Source organism: Protomyctophum bolini (genome assembly GCF_963924005.1).
Source record: "Protomyctophum bolini genome assembly, chromosome: 21".
Lineage (NCBI taxonomy): Eukaryota > Metazoa > Chordata > Actinopteri > Myctophiformes > Myctophidae > Protomyctophum > Protomyctophum bolini.
In genome coordinates this window covers 30,168,696-30,187,540 of record NC_137882.1, presented here as the reverse complement: position 1 = coordinate 30,187,540, position 18,845 = coordinate 30,168,696, and the positions used below count along the sequence as shown (strand labels likewise).

General features: G+C 45.3%; 1 protein-coding gene across 1 annotated transcript in view; it reads left to right on the top strand.

Moving 5' to 3' along the window:
• scn5lab (sodium channel, voltage gated, type V-like, alpha b) overlaps nt 1–10,883 on the top strand; it is a gene marked incomplete at both ends in the record, with an annotated part of 143,496 nt that extends 132,613 nt beyond the window's left edge. The window contains 4 exons of the mRNA XM_080793847.1: nt 5,490–5,794; nt 7,566–7,838; nt 8,557–8,897; nt 10,463–10,883. Of these exons, the coding sequence (XP_080649973.1) occupies nt 5,490–5,794; nt 7,566–7,838; nt 8,557–8,897; nt 10,463–10,883 (1,340 nt within the window). The remainder of the gene's footprint in view (nt 1–5,489; nt 5,795–7,565; nt 7,839–8,556; nt 8,898–10,462) is intronic.
• Nucleotides 10,884–18,845: the final 7,962 nt, after the last annotated feature.

Sequence of the window (18,845 nt, the reverse complement as noted above, 5' to 3'; positions counted from 1 at the left end):
GACAAATCAAACTCAGCCTCTTCTACGCAACAGTGGAGTCTGTTACGGCAGTGAATGCTGGACCCTGAAGCCAACCCTGCAGAAGTCCCTTGACGGGTGCTACACCAGAATGCAGTGCTTAACATCAGCAAGACTGTACATGTTACTACATAACAAGACTCTGTATGAGGGATTACCAAGGGGTGAGCCAGAAAATAGCAGCCAGGAGAATGAGACTATAGCAGGACACTGCCAAAGGCATCAAGAGCTGCCAGCCAGCACACTGGTGCTCTGGGAACCAACACACCGGCATCGATCACGAGGACGTCCCGCGCTAACATACGTGGATGTACTCAAGAGCGATGCAGGAGCGCAAAGTACCAACGAACTGGCCAGATGTATGGAGAACCGGGATGACTGGAAACGACGATGGAGGGCTCGTCTGAGGACGACCTAGAGAGAAGGCCCGCCAAAATACATTTTAGTCGACTGAATCAACTGTACATTTAGTCGACTAAAATCTTATGCCATTTAGTCGACTAAAACTAGCCTAACACTAAAACATTTCAGATGACTAATATGTGACTAAAACACAAAAAATATATTCAAAAGACTGACTGAACTAAAATCTAGTTTAGTACAGTAGGGTTTCTGGTCTGGTGGCCGTGCTTGTGTCCGTGCGGCGTGCGGCGGCATTCCATGCTAAAAAACGGCCACAGCCGTCATCACAAATGTGATGATGTTAGCACAATTTTGGGCCATAGCACAGATAGATAGAGTTTTTATTAAAGTGTCTTACATCATAAGATGCCCAGGGCCCAAATTGTACATATATAATAATACATATACACAAATAGACAGTTACTCATGGATACATCGTTCTCCAACGTAACTGCCATGGCTTCTCTATGACTTTTCCAAAAACAAAAACTTCATTACTGAACAACCGATTTAACATAAAACACTCAGACATCCAAAACAGATCTGGGTTCTTATCCTGATTTCCTTCAAATAAAACGTTTCTTAAACCATGGTATAGTGAACAATATAGAAAACAAAATGAAACTCATCCTCTACAACTCCCAGGTCACAGAGAGCACACAGTCACTGCTCCTCAGTAACGCCAGTATATCTGCCAACCTCAACTGCCAGAGGTAAAGCACCAGATCTTAACTGGGCACAGAGGGACCTCTGTCCTCTTTTTAAATTAAATGCAACATAAGGTTCAGTCATGTAGTCCACAAGTGGCTATGGCCGTTTTTAGCCCAAGGAGTGTTTTTTTTGCAAAACTAATGCTTGGAATGGATTCAGCATCATGAAAACCCCCTAGTTTGACATGCCACATGCTACTAAAAGCATGATGATTTATTTTGTTGCCTTGGTTGTGAATGGTATGGTCACATATTATGCCAATTATGAAAATTACTCAACATATATGCAAGTTAGCATCCGGCAGGTTCTACATGCTGGGGACCCATACTCGACATTTCTAACATAAAACCTTAATGTACTCAACTTGTCCGGGTTCACAATGGGGCTCTATGGGCTGGCAAGTAGACAATTATTTTGTCGACTAAATATCCTAAGATTTCAGTCGACTAAATCTACAGGGGATTTAGTCGACTAAAATGTATTTTGGCGGGTCTTGATGCCGTCATAATGGCAAATTGTACACTTTCTGAAAATAGCAGATCTACGCGTTGTGAGCTTGTAGATCTGCTATTTTCAGCATGCAACCAAGTGTAAAATGACCTATACTGGATCTTTTGACTATAGTCCCTTCCTAACATTTTAGTCTAAGTTGACGAAATTCTCAGTATATTTAGTAGTGTCAGTTTAGTCATCATAGCTTAGTTTTTATTTAGTTTCCATATAGTTCAACACTGGTGCGCGGAGTCCCCAGACAAACTCTCTGGGCGTTCCACTGTGTGCGAGCTAGGGCTCCTGTTATGGACCGTCGTGTCTGGGTCACTCATTTCCTTTTAGGTGCTTTAATAAAACGCACGCTCTCTTTTTAACTTTGATATAATTAACCGTCCCAATTCGTCTCGACCTGCGCGTAGAGTGAATTAGCAAAATATGTCGTGCGTGAGGCTCAGTGTGGTGTTTATCCCATTTTTCAAGTTCATGGTTGACAAGTGTTACGCATATCTCCCTCTCAGCTGTCCTATACAGTCTGTCTCTCCTACACTGTCTCCCTCTCAGCTGTCCTACTGTCTGTCTCTCCTACACTGTCTCCCTCTCAGCTGTCCTGCTGTCTGTCTCTCCTACACTGTCTCCCTCTCAGCTGTCCTATACTGTCTGTCTCTCCTAAACTGTCTCCCTCTCAGCTGTCCTACGGTCTGTCTCTCCTACACTGTCTCCCTCTCAGCTGTCCTACTGTCTGTCTCTCCTATACACTGTCTCCATCTCAGCTGTCCTACTGTCTGTCTCTCCTACACTGTCTGTCTCTCAGCTGTCCTATACTGTCTGTCTCTCCTAAACTGTCTCGCTCTCAGCTGTCCTACGGTCTGTCTCTCATACACTGTCTCCATCTCAGCTGTCCTACTGTCTGTCTCTCCTACACTGTCTGTCTCTCAGCTGTCCTATACTGTCTGTCTCTCCTAAACTGTCTCCCTCTCAGCTGTCCTACGGTCTGTCTCTCCTACACTGTCTGTCTCTCAGCTGTCCTACTGTCTGTCTCTCCTACACTATCTCCTCTCTGCATTCTATTGTCAGGTTGTACATGTTTATAAGCCTTCGTTGTAATTGATCTAAATGCAATCATGAATGTTGCCCTCTGCATCGCTGTGATAAGCAGGCTTCTGCTAAAACAACAGATCAGAAGGAACCTAATGGTCCTGAATGTGTGCGTGCGTGCGTGTGCGTGCGTGTGTGCGTGCGTGCGTCTACATGTAGGTTGAGTGCAGGCTGTGTGTGTGTGTGTGCACACATGTTATACTTGCACTGTGAGCAATTATGTAGTGTGTGTGTGTGTGTGTGTGTGTGTGTGTGTGTGTGTGTGTGTGTGTGTGTGTGTGTGTGTGTGTGTGGACAAGGCCGCGGGGGAGGGGTGAAGGTAACGGCAGTAATCAGTGGTGTCACAGGGCGAATCCCCAGAGACAAATCACACATGATGGACATGGTGTGTGTGTGTGTGTGTGTGTGCGTGCGTCTATGTGTAGGTTGAGTGCAGGCTGTGTGTGTGTGTGCGAGCACGCGAGAGAGAGAGAGAGAGAGAGAGAGAGAGAGGGTTTGATTTACCCCATCCCTTCTGCATTCTACGAACCATAATTCATACAGACACATGCCGGGATGGAGGGATGAGGAGAGGAGAGGAGAGGAGAGGAGAGGAGAGGAGAGGAGAGGAGAGGAGAGGAGAGGAGAGGAGAGGAGAGGAGAGGAGAGGAGAGGAGAGGAGAGGAGAGGAGAGGAGAGGAGAGGAGAGGAGCAGCTGACATCTCTATTTAGTAGAGATAGACAGTATTAATGGATGGATGGATGGAGGCATGCAGAGAAGGAGACATGCAGACAGTAGGGACTTTAAGCAACAACGGTTTTCAGGGACGGCTCCGCTAGGTGGAAGTACAGCGGCTATGACGCAATCGGCGTATAGCTGCCAAAATCTCTGCGCACCCGGTGTGTGCAGGGCATTATTCTAAAAACGTTAATATGACATAATGGTATTAGTGTTATTTCTTCATTCAGAGTATGTCAACACATCACACACAGCATAAGAGAGGTGCTGGAGCAATCGGTGTAAATGTATGACCGCTATACTTTTCAATAAACATGGTTTGGCGTTGTATAGACACTTTACGTGTAAGTGTATACCGTAGGTTAGCCGTAGTAGAAAGGGCTGCGACGGCAAGCAGGTTTATGTATCGAGCACTGATCCATGTCTGGTTGCCTGAGCGGACTGCCGTAGCCGTCATTGCTTAAAGAAGAATTCCATACTAAAAGGCTTTTTTACCTTTCTTTGTAGTTGTTACGTCCCCACCAAAGAGGTCCAGGTGTTATTTTGTGCAAAAGCTCCTTATTGGCTATTTCCCCTACCATGAGCCCTACATGAATTGCATTGAATTGAATGGGAATTGAATGGGGCTATGGGGTGTTGTGCTAATTCGCTTATTTCCATCGCTCAAAATTATAATTTCTTTGTATATATCCTCTCTTCATAATGTAAATAATATCCCAAGCGGCACACTTTACTACTTCTTTCGATGGAAATAAGCGAATTAGCATAACACCCCATAGCCCCATTCAATTCCCATTCAATGCAATGCAATTCATTGAGGGCTTATGGTAGGGAAAATGAGCAAAAAGTAGGACCTCTTGAGTGGGGACGTAATAACTACAAAGAAAGATAAGAAAGCATTCTAGCATGGAATTCTCCTTTAAAGTCCCTAGTGTTGGATGGATGGATGGATGGATGGATGCAGAGACAGACAGATGGTGTAGAGAGGGACAGACAGAGGAGTGGGGGCTTGGTACTCGATGTCCATGAATTAACAACGCCGTCATAAAACTCCATCATCAATCATCATATAGCATACATGACCTCGCGCGGGCACCGTGATTGGTTGGTGGGGAACAGAGGATTCACGTGATTGGCCATTATTAGGACACCGACCGAGGGTCTGTAATGTGTTGCCAAAGTGGCAGAGGCAGACGAGATGTTGTATTACATTCATGTATGTGTGTTAACTCATTATGCCAGCTAAATAAACAATTTAGTATTTTTTTTAATTTTCCTTGTCATTCAAGTCGCCACTGCACTTGACCTCACACGGAGGTTTTATTCCGCAAATGTTTTTTGTCTTGAGTTGTGCTTGAAATGTACTGTAATTCTGCAAACTGTTAATAAATACTTCAATCAATCAAATTGTCTGCAGACGCTTTGACACCTCCCCCCCCATGAACAATGGGCTGTCTGGAGGTGTGAAGTGGGGGGAGGATAGGGGGGCATCCAGGGGTCATTTCGAACCGAAAACGAACTGCCCTAAATTAATATTTAGAAAATGTTTCAGAGGCCCAGGCGGTGGCGTAACCGTCTGGGCACCCGACTGGTAATCCAGTCGCAGTGTGCCGCGGGTTCGACTCCCGAGCCCGACACGGCCTTTACTGCATGTCTTCCCCCATCTCTCTCCCGTTTCCTGTCAGCCTACTGTCTGTCCCTTCAAAATACCAATAAAAGGCTTAAGCCGCAAAAAATATCAAGAAAAAAAAAAGAAAAAAAAGAAAATATTTCAGATGAGAAACGAAACCGAGATGGATTTGAATCGGATATTTCAGGGAAAGTCGTGGGAAAGGGAATCTTCTGAGAGCTTCCACACGGGCAAAGATAATCAACTTATAGAAATCTCAAAATGGGTCAGGCAGACCTCACAGACACTCTAGTGTTGACACATTTGGCTGAGAACCCCCCCTGGAACCCCCTCAACAAGCACCTCTGGGAGGTCCCCGCGTACCCTGCTTTGATCACCACTGAGTACTTGTGTCTCTCTCTCTCTCTCTCTCCCCTCCGTCAGGCATCGTCCTGGCCGACATCATCGAGAAGTACTTCGTGTCGCCGACGCTCTTCCGCGTGATCCGCCTGGCGCGCATCGGCCGCGTGCTGCGCCTCATCCGCGGCGCCAAGGGCATCCGCACGCTGCTCTTCGCCCTCATGATGTCCCTGCCCGCCCTCTTCAACATCGGCCTCCTCCTCTTCCTCGTCATGTTCATCTACGCCATCTTCGGCATGGCCAACTTCGCCTACGTGCGGAAGGTCGCCGGCATCGACGACATGTTCAACTTCGAGACGTTCGGCAACAGCATGCTCTGTCTGTTCCAGGTGTGTTTTTCTCCGACTTTTAGTGTACATGTTTTTGGGGCCTTTTTCTTAACCCATTCTGACCTGAGATCAGATTCATACGAGGTTTTCACTGGACATACACTGGGTCTGATTAACCCATTCTGACCTGAGATCAGATTCTAAAAATGTCAGTCGTTCTTCGATTTTTCAAAAATAGCAGACCTACAAGCTCGTAGCGCGCCACTCGGTGGCGCGCTATGAGCTTGTAGATCTGCTATTTTCAAATAGCTAAAGCATAACATGATGCTAACACCAAAACGGGTTCCCGGTCAGAATGGGTTAACCGGCTTTTTATCCCCGACTTGTCATGTTCAACCAGTGGGCCCGGTGGACACAACAGTGGTCCTTGAGAGGTGGTTCCAGGTGGTCCCAAAGCTAAATGGATAGTTGGTAAACCAAATGAACCCTTTACCTGAGAGTGTAAAATGGAACCAAATGCACCTACATATACAGGTCTGTTTGTTTTCATTATACGCTCTCAAGTGTTACATTACCGTTAAACATTACTGCATTACTTAATTTACAAGAAGTTCTACACAATTAGAGAATGTAGAAGAATTGTTATTTTTATCAAGGCTTGCCTGTTATCTCTCCTATGGTATACTGTGGGGGTGCAGTACTTAGTTTAGACAGTACTTAGTTTAGACTAGTCATTTGGTTAGACCAGTCAAACCTAACCTTAACCCATGTCTAACCAATGACTATAGTCTAAACTAAGTATGCACCCCATACTGGGGACACATTGAGTTTTGGGTCTACGAGGCTATAAATATTCATCAAATGGTGGTTCCGTGGCTCTAACGCCAAATAAAGAATAGGCCTTGATGTGGAAAAGGGTTGAGAACCACTGTGCTAATTGATTCCTCCCCACACACATGTCTGTGTGTTGTCAATGTTGTTGTACTGTATGTATCCTACTAAGTAGTACTGACTCACCTGCCAGTGGGCGTCCCCCCCACCGGCAGGACGTAAAGGCTTTGTCCCATACTCCCCCCGCCCCAACACTCCCTGCTGACAGGCTCCACCCCCCAGTAGGAGTACATGCAGTGACAAATGTGACCAGATTTGACTGAGAGCCTGCCATCGCGCAACCTCCAGCTTAACTTTTGTTTTTGTTTTATCCAAAATGAGTTAATAGCACAGGCAGACTCTCCACAAACTAGAGCATGTCTGAAATAAGTGTCAACGCTGAAATGTGTAAATATGTAATAAATGCTTAGACATGGTGTAGAGACCACAGAAGTGAACCTTTCAACCTTTCTTTTTGTTTTCTCAACTCGCTGTTTTCTCTGCAAGACATTACTCTATAATAAGCCTTATCTCCAAAACCGGTGGGTCAAACTGAACAACCAACATGTCAATTTGAACCTATGATTCCATGCTTTCATATGACATGAAAAAAAAAAAATAATAATAATAATCCAATGGCAGTTCCTTTAGTCAAATTTGGCCACATTTTTAACTCAAATATTTGCTTCTGGGGGGAGGGTCCCTGGAACAACATATTTTCATTTTCAGATGGGGGGGGGGGGGGGGGGGGGGGGTCCGCAGCCAAATACAGATAATTCCTGGTTCCTTGGTTCCTTGACATGAAATAGTTTGAGAACCACTGACATAGAAACGGAGGTTTTTCAGAAAACTCTCAGGATTTTAGAAGCCATTTTTTAGAATCGGCCTCAGTCCTAAATGGGTTAATAGGCCTATATGGTAATCAATCAATCAATCAATCAACCAATCCCTGCACTGACAGATCACCACGTCGGCGGGCTGGGACGGCCTGCTGCTGCCCATCCTCATCAACTCGCCCGATGAGTGCAACCCGGGCCTCCCGCACACGGGCACCTCGGCGCGGGGCGACTGCGGCAACCCGTCGGTGGGCATCACCTTCTTCGTCACCTACATCATCATCAGCTTCCTCATCGTGGTCAACATGTACATCGCCATCATCCTGGAGAACTTCAGCGTGGCCACGGAGGAGAGCACGGAGCCGCTGAGCGAGGACGACTTCGAGATGTTCTACGAGGTATATATATATACGCGAGTCGTGCGCGCTTTACACTTCTGTGTGTGTTTTGTTTTCAACGTGTGTTTTGTGTTTTGTTCAACGCAAAAAAAATGCTGTGTTCAAGTTCAGGAGGCTTCGGGGAAAAAAAAGCAATTCTCCTGAACGCTGCCTTCCGGTATGGCATGATGGGCAGGAGAGAAGTGGCATTTTGCATTTCTTTCACCGTAGTAAAAGCTGCATTCGTGGTCTGGAAAAGGGCAGTTGTTTTAAAGACGGGCAGGAGCTGAAGCCCCCTTTGATGTTTATGTGTGGACGTCCCTGGTATGTATATACAGTAGGTATATATATATATATATATATATATATATATATATATATATATATATATGTGATCAGATCTGACTGAGAGCCTGCTGTCGTGCAACCTCCAGCTTTTCACCAGAGGCGAAAAAACTAAATTTTATAAATTTAATAATTTAATAATGTCACAGGCAGACTCTATTACGATTACTATTTAGCCTGGCTATATAGCCAAAAAATGAACCCGGACATGTTGAGTACACCAAGGTTTTATGTTAGAAATGTTTAGTATGGGTCCCCAGCATGTAGAAACTGCCGGATGCTAACTTGCATTATGTTGAGCCCAATGAGTGTTTTTTTTCTCGAACGTCGCACGAGAGGAAAAATTAAACGTTCACTTTTTGCTTTTTTTTTTTTCCCCGGAAAAAAAAAAAAGGTGTGGGAGAAGTTCGACCCGGAGGCCACGCAGTTCATCGAGTACGCCGCGCTGTCGGACTTCGCCGACACGCTGTCGGAGCCGCTGGGCATCGCCAAGCCCAACAAGATCAAGCTCATCTCCATGGACCTGCCCATGGTCAGCGGCGACAAGATCCACTGCCTGGACATCCTGTTCGCCTTCACCAAGCGCGTGCTGGGCGAGTCGGGGGAGATGGACGCCCTGAAGCAGCAGATGGAGGAGAAGTTCATGATGGCCAACCCCTCCAAGATCTCCTACGAGCCCATCACCACCACCCTGCGGCGGAAGCAGGAGGACGTGTCCGCCAGCGTCATCCAAAGGTACACACGCATAGAGTTATATAAACTAGCCCTTACCCGTTGTGAGATATTTGCCCCCCGTCTTGTGGCCGTGGGGGGTACTGCACCCAGGCGCATTGCCCATGGGATCGTGTGGTGATGTACAAACAATATTTGTACAGTAAATATGACAGTTGCGTCTGTAAAAAGTAGCCTAGGTCACTTCTGGGAGCGTGCAGATTTTTTTTGGCATGGAGAGATGTGTGCTAATAGTGTGGCTCGGTCGGAGATAGACCACGAATAAAGACCACGGCTGTAAACGGCTGTTTTAATCCACTAATAAATTCATTATTAATCATTAATGTGTCAAATCGAAAAAAGGGCTCTGTTAAGACCTCCATATAATCATGGTCCATGCCTGTGTGAAAAGTGGGAGTGATTTGTGCAGTCAATGATGAGATAACGCTCTGTCAGTGACATTCAGACATTCAGACATTCGCTGTATGATGATGATAGAGGGAGGACCGGAGCGACAGCCCTAGCCCCCTCCTCCCCGCTATATTAATTTCAATAGAAGTCGCTCAGTGGCGCTTTGAAGCACCCGGAAGAGTTACCATTATGACTCGATGGCTGGAGCGAGCGGAAGAGCAGCCGGGATGACGCACGTTACGCACAGGACGTCACTGAACGTCCGTCCACCTCCATGAACGTGCTGCAGTTTCACTTTTCGCCAGTAGGCGCAGCTTCAACGTTGGATATAGCCTTAGTGGGGGCTTGGGTACACGCAGGTGGGGGGAAAAGTAGGCGGTGGTGGAAAATAACTACTTTTACTCAAAGTTACTGTACTTTAAGTTACTAGTTACTACATTTCGGCCTTTTAAAAATAGCTAATCTACAAGCTCACAATGCGTCGTGATGCGACCCATATACTGTATACAATTTTCTGTGCGATCGGGGTGCTATATATCATAAAATATCACGTCCCGAGGAACATAATCTTATACATTAATTGGGCACAGCTCCTGTAGACTGGCACGGCTCTAACATGGACGCCCATGTTTACCAACGAGGTGCGCGCCAACTAACCGATAAGAAGTGGCCACACATACTTAGGGAGGGAGGGGGATTAGTGGAAGTCACGAGATCATCTGTTCATCTGTTATTCTCGCTCATGCCCTCCCTGGCAGACATATACGGTACCGGCAGAGATGCATGAGGAGAGCGACCGGCGTCATTGAGGATGCCACCCACCACCCCTCTCACAGCCTGATCTCCCTTATGCCCTCTGGGAAGACTTTTAAACTCCCTGGTAGATATAGGACATGAGCTGATGACATGAACTCTACGTTCAGTTTTTAAACGTTTTTTATTTTATTTATATGACTATGCTTTTTTTTAATGAATTCCTGTAGTTTTTTTTGTAGGAATTATTTATATTCACAGTATTTGTCTTGCACTTGATATATTTATTCTTGTATGAGTCTGTGTTGTCTTTTTAACTAGGAGAAACATAATTTCGTTTTTTTTCCTGCTGCTGCTGCTGTCGACGACAAATAAAGCAACCTTGACTCCGTTTAACACACTCATATACCTCTTCTTTCGGGCAGGTGCTTCAGACGGCACCTGGTGCGGCAGCAGATGAAGGCCGCCGCCTTCCTGTACCGGCAGATCACCACCCCGCCGCACCAGCCGGAAGGAGAAGGAGGGGAGGACGAGGGGGCCGAGGAAGAGGAGGAGGCAATGGCGGCTCCTCCGGAGAAGGAGGGACTGATCGCCGCCATGATGCGGGAGAACTACGGTTCGGGGTGTTCGGTGGCCCTGCAGGCCATGGAGCGCTCCGACACCATGCTCTCCACGGCCTCCTCCACCTCCTCGCCGCCCTCCTACGACAGCGCCACCCGCGCGGCCAACGCCAACGCCTCCAACGGCTTCACGCCGACCACGCCGGCGGCCAGGGGGGCCCGGGGGGGGGAGTCGCCGCGCCGAGGCGAGCCCGAGAGGGGCCGCGAGATGCTGCCCGTCCCGTAGCGGTGGGGCGGGGGTGAAACCCCCCCCCCCCTGCACGGGGGGCGGAAATGAAGCAAAGTGAACGAACCGACGAATGAACAAAACCCCCTCCCTCTGCATCTCCCCGCCCACCCCGGACGTGGATTTGTTCACTGAATGTACGCAAAGGGAACAAAAAGCTATAACGCAAGCTCGGGGTCCTCAGTCACAACGAGCGTGGATTATTTAATACAATACTATTATTACTATCGTCGTTATTGTTATATCCTGCCCTCGTTGAGGAGAGTCCTTGCCGGGCGACACGAGACAAGGAAACGACGACGGCGTCGCCGATGAAGGGAATACGAATCACGTCTGTCCGACTTCCACGTCGCGGCTCTGCCTTTTTAGCGGAATAAAAGACAGCAGGGATGTTGTGAGTCTTGACATCCCTGTTCTCTCTCTCTCTCTCTCTCTCTAACCTCTGTGGTGCATTGAATCCAAGTGGCAGGGTTTCGAACCGATCCACAACTGACCGCTACTGCTAGAGGGGTCATAGCGGTCAGAGTGACTATATCACATGATGGTGAGTCTGGGGAGACTCACTGATCATAACGAAGGACTCGCACGGATCAACGAATGCAAACGATTCACTGATCATTACGAAAGGACTCAGATGGATCAACGCAAACGACTCACTGATCATTACGAAGGACTCAGACGGATCAACGAATGCAAACGATTCACTGATCGTTACGAAGGACTCACACGGATCAACGCAAACGATTCACTGATCGCTACGAAGGACTCACACGGATCAACGCAAACGATTCACTGATCATTACGAAGGACTCAGACGGATCAACGCAAACGATTCACTGATCGTTACGAAAGGACTCAGACGGATCAACGCGAACGATTCACTGATCATTACGAAGGACTCGGACGGATCAACGCAAACGATTCACTGATCGTTACGAAGGACTCAGACGGATCAACGCAAACGATTCACTGATCATTACGAAGGACTCACACGGATCAACGAATGCAAACGATTCACTGATCATTACGAAGGACTCACACGGATCAACGCAATTGATTCACTGATCGTTACGAAGGACTCAGGCGGATCAACGCAAACGATTCACTGATCGTTACGAAGGACTCAGACGGATCAACGCGAACGATTCACTGATCATTACGAAGGACTCACACGGATCAACGCAAATGATTCACTGATCGTAACAAACAACTCATTGATAAATACGAACGATTCACTTGATCAATACGAACAACTCGTTGATCAATGCGAACGATCGCTTGATCAACACGAACAAACACTTTGCTGTGATGTTCCTGATTTGTGTGTGTGTGGGTGTGTGTGTGTGTGTGTGTGTGTGTGTGTGTGTGTGTGTGTGTGGCGGGGGGTCGCTTAGGGGGGATCAACGACTCACTCGACTGAAGGACAGAGAGAATGGAAAAAAAGGACAACGTGAATCAAATATGGAGAAAAAAAAACAAAAAAACAAAGAGGTTTTCGTAGTAAAAAAAATATAACTTTGTTGATGTTACCAGTCTTTTAATAGCGGTACAATTATTATACTATTTTTTATATTTTTTAGAGTAAGCTGAAGAAAAACAAAAATGTCTCTCTCTTGAACTTGGGCGTGGGAGCGCCCCGCACAGCCACCGAAAGGGAATGGAAGAAACACCAAACCTTGACTTCATCTGTGTTTTTGTTGACGATTGTTATTATGATTTTTTTTTCTTTTTTTTTTTTTTGCACTTTTGCGTTTCACACCTGCTGTCATTTTAATTAACGGGTCAGTTTCTTTGTCAATGACCTGAGGCCGAGGGGGGGTTATTTCTATTTTTTATTTGTATTTTTCATCTGAAAAATGTGGACAGAGTACAGTGTAACATCTTGAGTGTTCATTGAACTCATAGAGTTAACTATTGAGTTTCCGACCAGATACGTGAACACTGGGGATGTTACGGTGTACTGTAGCGCCACCTCCTGCATGTGTGTGGTGGTGAAGGGTCTGCATCAGGTCGCTGGAACATTGGGGGGGGGGGGGTGGGGGGGGTTGTCTGAAATCAGCTGTTATGGCTCTATTTTAGCCAATGCTATTCTTCTTTGCCTTTATTTTATTTTTTTGCTATTTTGAAAAACTATTTTTCTTTAAAAAAGAAAAATCCCTTGGGGGGGGGGGGGGGGGGGCAGTGGACTGACCTCATGCTTCCTTCTATGCATGAGTAGTCCAAGCCACTTCTTTTCACCTGGCAGGGGAGAGTTTCCCCCGGCCGGACATGGAACACGTTATTCCAACCAGTTCCTTTCCCCTCCATCAGGCGCCCCGGCTGGCCAGGGGAATCAAGGTAGTTTTGAGGCCAGGATTACTGCATGTTTTTTTGTGAGGGTACCTATTATACCCAGTACCGTAGGGGACACGGGGAGAACATGCAAACTCCCCACAGAAAAGCTCTTTCGCCAGTCCCGCCTCGGGTATGGGCACTGATGACGCGGAGGAGAGAACCACACCCAAAGCGTCCCCAGCAGGAATCGAGCCTTTTTCTATTGAGAAACATTTTGTTGAATATTTCAAATAGGGCCGCAAACGCTTTTCAAGATCATTATTACCAACGACCGATGCTTGACCAATCGCAAACCACCATGTTCAGGAGTGGGATTTCAAACCGCATTTTTTTCCCCTCATCACCTTTCCATAAGCCTCTCTGGTTGATTTGCGTTCAACATCCTGGAAAGAAATAATAAATAAATACCAAAATAAACGAGTATGAGGAAAAAACCCCAACAACCCTGAGGCACTCTATCTGCACACCACCATGTTTAAATGTATTCCCATTTCCCGTTGTTCTTGATTTGTCCCACGCTGTATATCGTCATCGTCTGGTGGTTCGATACCAGCTCAGGTTGTGTTGCACTATTTGCTACAACATTTATACAAACCCAGACACACGCTCGACCACTTTCACTTTCGATATTTTCTCCACGAATGGCGTGATACTTTTGCGTGACACTTTTGTACAACAAAGTAGGGCATTCACTGAAAACAAACAAACAAACAAACATGGACATGAGAGATATATGCCAGAGATATGCGCCATTCACGCTGAGCACGGTGATACAACCATATCGTGTTTCCGATGTTATCATTCTTCCGTGCAAAAAACATATTTTAAATACCACTTTGCCTGTAGAGCTCAGTCAGGACTCGTATACCCGTCGGAAATAGGCAGATCGAATGCGAAAGTATAGGTGGCCATTCGAGTGAAAGCACAATAGGTTTCAACTGTGGTCGTCAAGTGTAGTTTCAATTGATTCCGATGTCAGACTGTGGCAGTCTTTGGATTAGTGCAGGTGGAGTTATTGTTGTGACTGTAGGCCACGTTTTGGCAGTTTATTGATTCGCTCAGCCCGTCTGCAAGAGCCATCAGCTATCTGTGTCTCCTTGCTACAATCACTGTCTCCTGTCAGAAATGACAATTTGGGCATTTAAGCGGATACTTGTATCAACAGATTTGTAGTAACTTCAAGATCTGAGTAAATGTTATGAAACCATGACAACTAACGACGGGGTAATAAGGGCCCGTCATACTCATATTTTACCGCTGTTTCCGCGCTGTAGTGCCGAAATGATTTTGGCTCGTCAGAAATTTTCAGTAGCACCGAAGAGACCACTTTAGGACGGTCCGACTCCCTCTTAAGGACCCCTAGGGGTCCCCCGACCCCACTTTGGGAACCACTGATGTACATCACATTTAAGCGTAGATGTTGTGGATCAGGATGATCCGTCCCCTTAGTCGAAATCAAATCAAAATCTTAGTGTTTTAGTATTTTTGGTCTTAGTCATTCCAGTGTTAATTTTGACAGCAAATGGATGTAGTCTTAGTCTTTTGAATAACGCCACCATTTTAGTCTTAGTCCTATTTAGTCATCTGGAATTGTTTAATCTTAGTCTAGTCTAGTCTTAGTGGACTAAATATCAAAAAGATTAGTCTTAGTTATTCATTAATCATTAACACATTCCACAATGGTATAGTCTAATATGACAACATACCGTCAGCGTCGCTACCTTTGGAGCATAACACCGAAGTATTTGCGCCATTGATCCATGATAAAACACTCCCATCATTTGTTATTGAGCCGATCAAAAAAGCCACTTCCTCGATCCGGGTCACAGAAAAAGAGCAGAGCGAGCTAAGATTGTCCCTCTACCCCCTCGTTCACTTTGCATTGGGCTCAGTTTCCCAGAAGCCCTTGCAAGCCGGCAGTTGTTTGATTTCCGGTTACGTCATCGTAAAACGTCCGCCTCGTCACAATGTCCGCGACAAAAGCGGATTTTCATAGGCACCATCTAACAAACTATGCGTGGTAGGACAATGGAATAAATGTCGTAGAACGCAAGTTAAGTGTTAATGAAAACATTTATTTGTAAATGCGTTCAAATGCTTTTGTCCGTCTTGTGATGGTCTTTTATGAATGCCCCCCCGGCGCGCGATTGGCCCTGACGTGCGAACAAATGCCTCCGCCACGTGAATGCTCCGGTTTCGTGTTAGCACATTCAGCAGCAGTTGGGAGCACAAGAGCCCCTTGGGGAGACATCTGCCCAGACTCTATTTACAGTCTACGGTTGCAGTGTGTACAGTCCTCTCTGGTCCAGAAGGCAACTTCTGTTATTTAAGCACAATAGCTGTCTCGCTCAGGACATTCAGCTCCTTTCGGAGGAAAACGCACATACAGTCAGTCAGTCAAATAGGAGCACACAGCTGCCAGCCCTCACTCTGCTGAACTGCATTCACCGGTTGACTCGATCTGACTGTGCCAATCGCGTGCGGTTCATACAAAGTGATTTAGTGTGAAGGGCAAACAAATTCAGTCACTTTCCTCAAACATTAATGATTCCTCCAGTCGTTCATTTGCCGTGACACGTCAGTCAGCTGCGAAATGCATTATTTTGACTGGCTGAAGAGAGACGCTCATCTTTCCTCATTATACTATTAATCTACGTGGGGAGGGCGTAACCGGAAGTATAACTGTCCACGAAACAGGAACAAAATAACTCAAGTCACTGAAATAAATGCTTGTTCAGTGTCTGTCCAGAGAGGTATGAAGGGTTGAACTGTTTTTTTATTCAACTGTTTCTTGGTGTCTGTGCTTTCTAGAGAAGTATGACGGGTTGAAGGGTTGAGTTTTTATTTTTATTCCCAGGATGTTGGTGCTGAATTATTTCCTCCCTGTTCTGTTTTGAGAGGAGTTTCAAGTCATTTCAAGTATCTTTTTTGGGAAACAAACGCATGGTTATTATTATTATTATAAATTGTTTTGTAAAATAAAAGACGGTTTTGTCAAAAATGTTAAGCTTTAACAATCCGACAGCGAGCAAACTGTCGTTGTCGACTTTAATCACGTTTGTACCTTTAAATCCTTCAAAAGAAGATTTCTCATGATGTCACGTCATGTTTCCTTGAGCGAGGATATTTCCTGTTGAAGTGAAACTCCTCCCACCACATGCCCCAACACACATGTATTTCTTTATTTATCAACCAGTTTTGTATTTATTTATTTATTAATTTATTTGGTATTTTTTTGCATGCTTACAACAAAGTCCTCAGTGTTAACTTATCCGTTTGTTAAATTAACACTGTTTTTTTTTTACAGTGTACCATCGTCACACAGGAAGCCAAGGGAATTCAAGCTGGATGATTGATCTATTTTGCACAGAGAAACAGAAAAAAAGGCTAGCATAAACAAACCGGGTTTTTTAGCAATAACGGTTTGATACCTGGGAAGAAGTGAATTGTCTTTCTATTAAGATGACGTGTCAAAGAGTCTAAACAAAGGTTCTTGCATCTGAAGGGGCGGGGCTACATGCTTCAAACCAACGTCGGAACGCTTTTATCGGACACTCCCTTACATGTACGATTGGATGCACGTGACATGTTTATTCTTTGTTTGCGCATTCAGTGCAAGGCGTCGTTCTGCCGGCATTGAAAGTAACGATCAGTTTTTCAGTTCATAGCCTACATAGTTTTTCAAAGCAGTGATAGTTTCGAAGCCATGTTAATTTTACTAAAACTAGGCCACTACGAACGAAAACTGATTAAAATGTTCGTTGACTTTAAATAATTTAAAAAAGCTATGATGACAAAAACTATGACTAAGTAGCCTAAATATAAAATAAAACAAGGTTAAAAAGGTTAAATGTTAGGGAGGACTGGACCAGAGATCCAGTAGAACTAGCACATGCACATGCTTCTGAAAATATCTCATCTGTCTGTGAGTGAGTCATATTAGTATTGTGATTATTTTAGTAACGTGTATGTTTGTGTCACAACCTCGCGGCCGTTGTTTGCGTTCGTTTGCGATGTTCTCTTCGTGGTTCAATGACAGTGACAATGGCAGTTTAGCTCATAACATTAGCAGCTGTTGTCGCTTCGACTTGCGGTCGTAGAGTGCAGAAATGTCCATGATACTATTGCACTGGCGCCATTTCTGACTGCGGTTCAGAGTTTTCCCATTGGCTTAGGTGGCGTTTGAGGTTATGGGGTCAGACTCCCATTGGCTTATGTGGCGTTTGAGGGTATGGGGTCAGACTCCCATTGGCTTAGGCAGCATTACAATGATGATGACAGATGAAGGGTAAGTCGCTTACATTTCATGACTGTTCATAAGTCAGGTTTCACCTGACAAAGAAAATCAGATATAATAGCCTATAACTAAATGGGAAATTAAACTCTTGAAACTAAATCAAAATTAGCTGTCAAATTTAAAGGAGAGCAGCTAAATAGTCTCTACAAACACCTGAAATCCCTCTCCAGTGACCTCTAGTGACCATGTGCATAAACACAAACTAGAAAATATCTCCCATATCGCCACAGTGCATCAGAACCGATAAGCAGGTATTCAAAATCTCCCTGGTTAAATGCTCACAGCTGTGGTTTCATAGGTCAGATTAGTGAGAGGACCGAGGTCTGCCACTTGTTTGTTTTTTTGTCTCCCCCCGAAAAGAGTTCTGACGTCGGATGGATTATTTGGAAGCATGTAGCCGACCTTAAAAAGGTGCATTCACATGCGATGCCATGCCAAATGAACTGAATGGTACGATAAAATGTCAACGCAATTAAAGAACGTTGGTCCACTTATTTTTGTTCTGGAAGGCGGTGCAAATTGTGTGCTCCGCACAATTCACAGCAGTTGTATCGCGTCACGTGTGAATGTGCCTTTGCAACCTCTCTCTCTCTCTCGCTCTCTTACGTTCATGGTGGCCTGAGGGAACTTTATTGACACTAGAGTAGGTTACAAAAAAAGAGGAAAGACATGAGAAAGATGGATGTGTCTGGATTCTATTTCTACTAGATTCTATTATGAATAGATAACCATATACTATACATACATATATGTATATATAGACTCACTTCTATACATCGAAGGGCTCTCTTTCATTAGCAATAGACCCAGAGTGTGCCTGCTATATATACCGTATACCCACCACATGCCCTGCCCACTCCCTCACTCCACACTTTTTTATTGGTTGGTTGATTGATTGATTGATTGGTTGGTTATCCACTGTAACCCCGGCGCCCAATGTTGAGCGTGTCATGAAAAAAAACAAAAGAAGAAACATCGAAAGATTCCCGTTTTGTAAAAAATAACGAAAAAACGAATAATTGCGGACGTACAAGCTCACGACGTTTTGCGTAGCACCGTGCCGCGAACTTGCGCGTCTGCTGTACGTTCACAGTATAGTTGCTACATGTTTTCTTGTAGTGATTAAGCGGTAAACGGGGGATGGGGTTTGATTGGTTAATTGACAATGCCTTTGATTTTGTCTGAGTGGCTGACTATATCCCCCTTTCTGACTGTTTTCTTTTTTTTTGTAATGTCGTTTGGTTCCATTTGATTGATGTCACTGATGACCGCCCCCCTCTCACCCCGCATCCTCAGGTTTGGAACCAGCAACCTCCTGATATACGAAGCTT